The sequence below is a fragment of the Oncorhynchus gorbuscha genome, linkage group LG21 (assembly GCF_021184085.1).
Source record: "Oncorhynchus gorbuscha isolate QuinsamMale2020 ecotype Even-year linkage group LG21, OgorEven_v1.0, whole genome shotgun sequence".
NCBI classification, from domain to species: Eukaryota; Metazoa; Chordata; class Actinopteri; order Salmoniformes; family Salmonidae; genus Oncorhynchus; species Oncorhynchus gorbuscha.
Genome location: NC_060193.1, coordinates 3,813,041 through 3,823,085, shown reverse-complemented (window position 1 = coordinate 3,823,085; position 10,045 = coordinate 3,813,041). Strand labels below are relative to the sequence as shown.

Sequence of the window (10,045 nt, the reverse complement as noted above, 5' to 3'; positions counted from 1 at the left end):
TCTCCGTTGATCAATCATCCTACGTGGCCCTGGACAAGCAGATGGACCAGCTGGAAGCCCAGAGGGTTCAGTCTGTTGAGACCGTCGGCTCACTGCACATCATGAAGAGCCGCCCGCTTAAAGACGTCTTGGTCGACAGGTGAGGAGGAGGATGATGATGCTGAGGATGAAGAAGATGATGACCTCTTGATAATCACCTTTTTCTTTTTCTTCTCCCACCTCTCCTCTCCTCTCCTCTCCTCTCCTCTCCTCTCCTCTCCTCTCCTCTCCTCTCCTCTCCTCTCCTCTCCTCTCCTCTCCTCTCCTCTCCTCTCCTCTCCTCTCCTCTCCTCCATCTGCTCCCCTCTCCTCTCCTCTCCCCCTCCCTTCTCCTCTCCTCTCCTCCATCTGCTCCCCTCTCCTCTTCTCTCCCATTCCCTTCTCCCCATGCCCCCCTCTCCTCCCCTCTCCTCTTCTCTCCCATTCCCTTCTCCCCACGCCCCCTCTCAGCAAGTTTAAGTCCAGCCTGGTAGGCGAGCAGAAGCAGGATTTCTTCCCGGAGGTGAAGTCCGTGAAACTGACCTTGGAGGCCGAGGGGTCCAGCGCTTCGTCTGCCGCCTCTGTCAGCAAGGTCCCGGGTACGCACTTCCAGCCTTCGACCTCAGGGTCTTCATCTTCTTCATCTTCATCATCGAGTTGGTCGACGGGTTCAGGGTCGATGGACGGGTCGAAGAAAACGATCACGGAGCTGGGTGGGGGTGGTGGTGGGGGTGTTGGTGGGGGTACGAGGGGGGATGGAGATGGGGATTTCTTTAAGGGGATGGGTGGACTCGGCGGAGGGCTGGGGAGTCTTGGAGGCGGAGATTTCACCTCTACCGGTCACCAGACCACGCATGTATCGAGCTGTACCAAGACCATAAAGAAGACGACAGTGCATACGAAGGACGGGCCGGTGGAACGCATCGAGGAAGTTTCGAGCGGACCAGGCTGTGAGGCAATGAAGCTCGGTGGCGGAGGAGGGATGGGGGACTTCTTCCCATCCCTCTCTTCCTCTTCCTCCTCCTCCTCCTCCTCCTCATTCACCAAAACCACAAGCCACGGCAGTAACAAGGGAGGCAGTAGCCTCTTCAGCAGTACCAAGACCGGCGGCGTTGCCGACGGCTTCGGAGCTGATTCATTCGGGATGGATCTCGGAGCGTTTATGCGCGGGAAAGATGACGATGATGTCCCGGATTTCCACAGCCACGGCGTGAAAACTAGCGTCCGGAGCAAACGGCAGGCAGATTATGTGGGAAAAAGTACATCTGACCAGGAGTAACTGCCCAATATTTGACCTAGCTAGCCGCTGTTTAGCCACTGTTAGTATCTTAGCCTAGTGGCCGTTAGCAATTAGCATGTTAGCCTCCATTAGCATCTTAGCCAAACTGACATTAGCGATTAGCACCTTGGCCTCGCGGCCGTTAGCAATTAGCATGTTAGCCTCCATTAGTATCTTAGCCAAACTGACATTAGCGATTAGCATCTTAACCTAGCGGCCGTTTAGCGGTGAGCGTCTTGGCCAGCAGCTCCTAGCGTCATAGCTAGCAGTGAGAAGTGAAACGTTTCTATTTTTTTTGTCGTAGCTCAAATCAAATCCTAGAATGTGATCCACAGTAGCCTAATTAATAAACACTCGTAAAGTAGTTCAGCCAGTTGCTTCATATGATGAGTTTGTGTGAAAAAAATACATAATCTAACACATTGTATAAAATAAATTCCAGAGATACTGTCTAAAATATGCTGTGCTATACATTACTGTGTATTCTCAGCCGCTCCTGAGCTGACTACCAGAAGGGGTTCGGAGGGGTAAAGGGGAGGTTTGGCTGAGGTTACAAACACCCTTCTGACCCGGGCACCTGAGGGTAGAGCTAGAAGACCGTGAGGGAAGAGGTTGGCATGAGGGAGGGAAAGAAGTAGAGGGGAAGAGGTAGGAAAGGTGATAGAGGAAGAGAGAGAGAAGGATGGAGAGTGAGTGACAGAGTTAGAGAGAGACATTGCTGACTGTTGATTCTGTGAGTAGATGATTAAAATGTGTTTTTTTTTGTTGTCTGACCCTGTGAATGATGTCAATGAACTGAATGTTCATGGACAAAAACAAACAACCGGCTAACTTCTGAACCAATCAGGTACTGCCAATGTTCAGATAACTGTTCTAAGAACAGAAAGGGGTTCTAAGAACAGAAAGGGGCTCTAAGAACAGAAAGGGGTTCTAAGAACAGAAAGGGGTTCTAAGAACTACGTTAGAACTTCCGTTAGAATGTCCAAACCAAGCTACTGATGCGACAATAAAAGTATTTTCACTTCAACTTCATGTTTTGTGTTGTATGTTTAAAGGTATTTTATAATTATAATAATTATTGAATTATTCTTTATGTGCATGTCTCTTGGGGAAAAGGTATATTTTATAGTATAAACAGAAATAAACCACAATATTAATAATAGATATGAGTTAATAACATTAATAACATAAGTCCTAATTAAGGTATAGGCTTATACATTATACAGAATATATAGACATTAGGATATAATATGATATACATTATACAGAATATATAGACATTAGGATATAATATGATATACATTATACAGAATATATAGACATTATGATATAATATGATATACATTATACAGAATATATAGACATTAGGATATAATATGATATACATTATACAGAATATATAGACATTATGATATAATATGATATACATTATACAGAATATATAGACATTAGGATATAATATGATATACATTATACAGAATATATAGTCATTAGGATATAATATGATATACATTATACAGAATATATAGACAGGATATAATATGATATACATTATACAGAATATATAGTCATTAGGATATAATATGATATACATTATACAGAATATATAGACATTAGGATATAATATGATATACAATATACAGAATATATAGACATTAGGATATAATATGATATACATTATACAGAATATATAGACATTAGGATATAATATGATATACATTATACAGAATATATAGACATTAGGATATAATATGATATACATTATACAGAATATATAGACATTAGGATATAATATGATATACAATATACAGAATATATAGACATTAGGATATAATATGATATACAATATACAGAATATATAGACATTAGGATATAATATGATATACATTATACAGAATATATAGACATTAGGATATAATATGATATACATTGAGAATATATAGACATTAGGATATATTATGATATACAATATACAGAATATATAGACATTAGGATATAATATGATATACAATATACAGAATATATAGACATTAGGATATAATATGATATACAATATACAGAATATATAGACATTAGGATATAATATGATATACAATATACAGAATATATAGACATTAGGATATAATATGATATACAATATACAGAATATATAGACATTAGGATATAATATGATATACATTGAGAATATATAGACATTAGGATATAATATGATATACAATATACAGAATATATAGACATTAGGATATAATATGATATACATTGAGAATATATAGACATTAGGATATAATATGATATACAATATACAGAATATATAGACATTAGGATATAATATGATATACAATATACAGAATATATAGACATTAGGATATAATATGATATACATTATACAGAATATATAGACATTAGGATATAATATGATATACAATATACAGAATATATAGACATTAGGATATAATATGATATACAATATACAGAATATATAGACATTAGGATATAATATGATATACAATATACAGAATATATAGACATTAGGATATAATATGATATACATTGAGAATATATAGACATTAGGATATAATATGATATACATTGAGAATATATAGACATTAGGATATAATATGATAGACATTGAGAATATATAGACATTAGGATATAATATGATATACATTGAGAATATATAGACATTAGGATATAATATGATAGACATTGAGAATATATAGACATTAGGATATAATATGATATACATTGAGAATATATAGACATTAGGATATAATATGATATACATTGAGAATATATAGACATTAGGATATAATATGATAGACATTGAGAATATATAGACATTAGGATATATTATGATATACAATATACAGAATATATAGACATTATGATATAATATGATATACATTGAGAATATATAGACATTAGGATATAATATGATATACATTGAGAATATATAGACATTAGGATATAATATGATATACATTGAGAATATATAGACATTAGGATATATTATGATATACAATATACAGAATATATAGACATTAGGATATAATATGATATACATTATACAGAATATATAGACATTAGGATATAATATGATAGACATTGAGAATATATAGACATTAGGATATAATATGATATACATTATACAGAATATATAGACATTAGGATATAATATGATATACATTATACAGAATATATAGACATTAGGATATAATATGATATACAATATACAGAATATATAGACATTAGGATATAATATGATATACATTATACAGAATATATAGACATTAGGATATAATATGATATACATTATACAGAATATATAGACATTAGGATATAATATGATATACAATATACAGAATATATAGACATTAGGATATAATATGATATACATTGAGAATATATAGACATTAGGATATAATATGATATACATTGAGAATATATAGACATTAGGATATAATATGATATACATTGAGAATATATAGACATTATGATATAATATGATATACATTGAGAATATATAGACATTAGGATATAATATGATATACATTGAGAATATATAGACATTAGGATATAATATGATATACATTGAGAATATATAGACATTAGGATATAATATGATATACATTGAGAATATATAGACATTATGATATAATATGATATACATTATACAGAATATATAGACATTAGGATATAATATGATATACATTCAGAATATATAGACATTATGATATAATATGATATACATTGAGAATATATAGACATTATGATATAATATGATATACATTGAGAATATATAGACATTATGATATAATATGATATACATTATACAGAATATATAGACATTAGGATATAATATGATATACAATATACAGAATATATAGACATTAGGATATAATATGATATACATTATACAGAATATATAGACATTAGGATATAATATGATATACAATATACAGAATATATAGACATTAGGATATAATATGATATACATTGAGAATATATAGACATAGGATATAATATGATATACAATATACAGAATATATAGACATTAGGATATAATATGATATACAATATACAGAATATATAGACATTAGGATATAATATGATATATAGACATTAATATACAGAATATATATATAGACATTAGGATATAATATGATATACATTGAGAATATATAGACATTAGGATATAATATGATATACAATATACAGAATATATAGACATTAGGATATAATATGATATACATTGAGAATATATAGACATTAGGATATATTATGATATACAATATACAGAATATATAGACATTAGGATATAATATGATATACAATATACAGAATATATAGACATTATGATATAATATGATATACAATATACAGAATATATAGACATTAGGATATAATATGATAGACATTGAGAATATATAGACATTAGGATATAATATGATATACAATATACAGAATATATAGACATTAGGATATAATATGATATACATTGAGAATATATAGACATTAGGATATATTATGATATACAATATACAGAATATATAGACATTAGGATATAATATGATATACAATATACAGAATATATAGACATTATGATATAATATGATATACAATATACAGAATATATAGACATTAGGATATAATATGATAGACATTGAGAATATATAGACATTATGATATAATATGATATACATTGAGAATATATAGACATTAGGATATAATATGATATACATTATACAGAATATATAGACATTAGGATATAATATGATATACATTATACAGAATATATAGACATTAGGATTTAATATGATAGACATTGAGAATATATAGACATTAGGATATAATATGATAGACATTCAGAATATATTAAGCTGAACATCTCAGTTACTTAGGCCTATTGAGGGGGATCCTAACTTCCTTAGTCTCCCATTGACATAAATACATGACTAAGTGAGTATTTTGACTGAAGCAAAAGTTGGGATTTATATACCCATGTTATGATCAGTCAGAGATGGGCGGTATATTATCACAGCCTAATTAATTGATCATTAATTAATTATTTTTCTCCCACACAGTTCTGCATTGATTCAGCACCTCATAGAGAAAGGCACAACACGACCAAATCATCATCCACTGTCTTAATGTAACCTTTATGTAACTTAATGTCACCTTTATGAAACCTTTACCTAACCTTAATGTAACCTTTACCTAACCTTAATGTACCCTTAAAGTAACCTTCACCTAACCTTTATATAACCTTAATGTAACCTTACCGTAACCTTAATGTAACCTTAACGTAACCTTAATGTAACCTTAACTTAATGTCACCTTAATGTCACCTTAAAGTAACCTTAATGTAACCTTAACGTAACCTTAATGTAACCTTAATGTAACCTTTATGTAACCTTAATGTAACCTTTATGTAACCTTAATGTAACCTTAATGTAACCTTAATGTAGCCTTTATGAACATTCTAACCACTAGGCTACTTGTTGGTTACTGGCCCAACACTCTAACCACTAGGCTACTTGTTGGTTACTGGTCCAACACTCTAACCACTAGGCTACTTGTTGGTTACTGGTCCAACACTCTAACCACTAGGCTACTTGTTGGTTACTGGCCCAACACTCTAACCACTAGGCTACTTGTTGGTTACTGGCCCAACACTCTAACCACTAGGCTACTTGTTGGTTACTGGCCCAACACTCTAACCACTAGGCTACTTGTTGGTTACTGGCCCAACACTCTAACCACTAGGCTACTTGTTGGTTACTGGCCCAACACTCTAACCACTAGGCTACTTGTTGGTTACTGGCCCAACACTCTAACCAATAGGCTACTTGTTGGTTACTGGCCCAACACTCTAACCACTAGGCTACTTGTTGGTTACTGGCCCAACACTCTAACCACTAGGCTACTTGCTGGTTACTGGCCCAACACTCTAACCACTAGGCTACTTGCTGGTTACTGGCCCAACACTCTAACCACTAGGCTACTTGCTGGTTACTGGCCCAACACTCTAACCAATAGGCTACTTGCTGGTTACTGGCCCAACACTCTAACCACTAGGCTACTTGCTGGTTACTGGCCCAACACTCTAACCACTAGGCTACTTGCTGGTTACTGGCCCAACACTCTAACCACTAGGCTACTTGCTGGTTACTGGTCCAACACTCTAACCACTAGGCTACTTGCTGGTTACTGGCCCAACACTCTAACCACTAGGCTACTTGCTGGTTACTGGCCCAACACTCTAACCACTAGGCTACTTGTTGGTTACTGGCCCAACACTCTAACCACTAGGCTACTTGCTGGTTACTGGCCCAACACTCTAACCAATAGGCTACTTGCTGGTTACTGGCCCAACACTCTAACCACTAGGCTACTTGCTGGTTACTGGCCCAACACTCTAACCACTAGGCTACTTGCTGGTTACTGGTCCAACACTCTAACCACTAGGCTACTGGCCCAACACTCTAACCACTAGGCTACTTGCTGGTTACTGGCCCAACACTCTAACCACTAGGCTACTTGTTGGTTACTGGCCCAACACTCTAACCACTAGGCTACTTGTTGGTTACTGGCCCAACACTCTAACCACTAGGCTACTTGTTGGTTACTGGCCCAACACTCTAACCACTAGGCTACTTGTTGGTTACTGGCCCAACACTCTAACCACTAGGCTACTTGCTGGTTACTGGCCCAACACTCTAACCACTAGGCTACTTGTTGGTTACTGGCCCAACACTCTAACCACTAGGCTACTTGCTGGTTACTGGCCCAACACTCTAACCACTAGGCTACTTGTCGCCCCAAACAAAAATACATTAAAAAAAAATATATATAAAATAACAAAAATAAATTAAATAAGCAGAAAGAAACACTCTTGTTCTTTCACCTATAAGAACATATATAATAATATACTGTATATAAGAAGTATTAAGAATATGTAATAATATAATCTATTATTATTTATTTATTTAAAAAAATAAGAACAATATTTTTTAAAATCAGAAAATGGGTTCAGGCAACCTTGGTTTGACATGTAGAACTTCAATGGTGGAATAGTTTGCTGGTCCAATCAGTTTGTTGTCAACATGGATGGTTGAATGAACTCTGTGCTCTGTCAGCTATGTACCCTTCACCCCAACGATTAGCACACAGCTAATATTGACTGAATTAAATCATTAGTAAACCACTACCATAGTATTTTCATCTTATGAAATACATCATACGAATCTACAATGGTTCAAAGTGACTACCTCTGGGCATTTATGAGGCTGAGTTCTAGCCTAAACATTTTATAAAAATTCCTTAAAATACTACTGTTCAATTCAAACCGTCTTTGAAGAGTATCTTAGCCCTGTGTGTGTAAATTGGATGTGTTTAAATAGACTTGAAGTCCCCACAAGAATAGTAAACAAACACAAATTTGACCAAATGTAGACATTTTTGTTCGTCTCCACAAGGTCCAATGTTATTTATAAGGGGTTTAGTGTTACGGTTAGAATTAAGTTTAGGCTTAGGTTTAGGGTTAGGTTAAGGGTTAGGTTTAGGTTAAGGTTTAGGGTTAGAATTAAGTTTAGGCTTAGGTTTAGGGTTAGGTTAAGGGTTAGGTTTAGGTTAAGGTTTAGGGTTAGAATTAAGTTTAGGGTTAGGTTAAGGGTTAGGTTTAGGTTAAGGTTTAGGGTTAGAATTAAGTTTAGGCTTAGGTTTAGGGTTAGGTTAAGGGTTAGGTTTAGGTTAAGGTTTAGGGTTAGAATTAAGTTTAGGCTTAGGTTTAGGTTTAGGGTTAGGTTAAGGGTTAGGTTTAGGTTTAAGGTTAGGGTTAGGTTAAGTGTTAGGCTTAGGTTTAAGGTCAGGCTTAGGTTTAGGTTTAGGGGTTAGGGAAAATAGGTTTTTAAATTGGACTTAATTGTGTGTCCCCACAAGATTAGTTATACAAGACTGTGTGTGTCTGTGTGTGTAATCTCTTGTGGACAGATTCAAGAGGACAGAAACGGTGAGAATCTGTCATAGAACACTGTGATTACGAGCAGCAGTAATTCCTGGTTTGGGGTTTTCATTGTTGATTGGATGAATTTGGATTGGGTGGAGGCAGTTCTTAAACCTGTGCAGCGATTTTCAAGCTCCCCTGTGCGGATGATAAATGGTTACCATGGTACCATGGTTACCATGGTACCATGTTTACCGTGTGGTAAATGGTTACCACAGCTACAAAGTCAAAATGGTCTAAATCTTAAAAATGTATGAAAACAAAAAAAATGTCCTTTTTGGCCATGACTTGACTTGACTTGACTGAGAATCTACATTTGAGAGGGAAGAGACTTCACTTCCTTTGCACAAAGGTAATCACAATTGTTAACGGCACCCCCCCCCCCCCCCCCCAGGAGTAAAACAGGAAATTAATTGAACTTCTGGGTAACTGAGATTAGTGTGTAATATATAATAATAATAATAATATAGTGTATAATGTGTGTGTTGTTGAATGTTAAAGAGGCTAACACAATCAATCACTCACAACATTTGGACACACCTACCTCATTCACAGGTTTTTATTAATTATTTTTTTAAAACTATTTTCTACATTAGAATAGAATAATAGAATAATACTGAAGACATCAAAACTATGAAATATTTCATAGTCCGGAGCTTAATCTTTGCCCGGGGAAATTCCAAGGTACACTAAATAGAAACATATATACAAATAAATCATGTTATATTAAATATAAACATACA

The 10,045-nt window shown here is 34.5% G+C and overlaps 1 protein-coding gene across 1 annotated transcript in view; it reads left to right on the top strand.

The window, feature by feature from the left end:
- LOC124007650 (fibrinogen alpha chain-like) overlaps positions 1–2,324 on the top strand; it is a 7,803-nt gene extending 5,479 nt beyond the window's left edge. The window contains exons 5-6 of the mRNA XM_046318313.1: positions 1–139; positions 490–2,324. The exon at positions 1–139 is cut by the window's left edge and continues 58 nt beyond it. Coding sequence (XP_046174269.1) covers positions 1–139; positions 490–1,297 — 947 coding nt within the window. The 3' untranslated portion in view covers positions 1,298–2,324. The remainder of the gene's footprint in view (positions 140–489) is intronic.
- Positions 2,325–10,045: the final 7,721 nt, after the last annotated feature.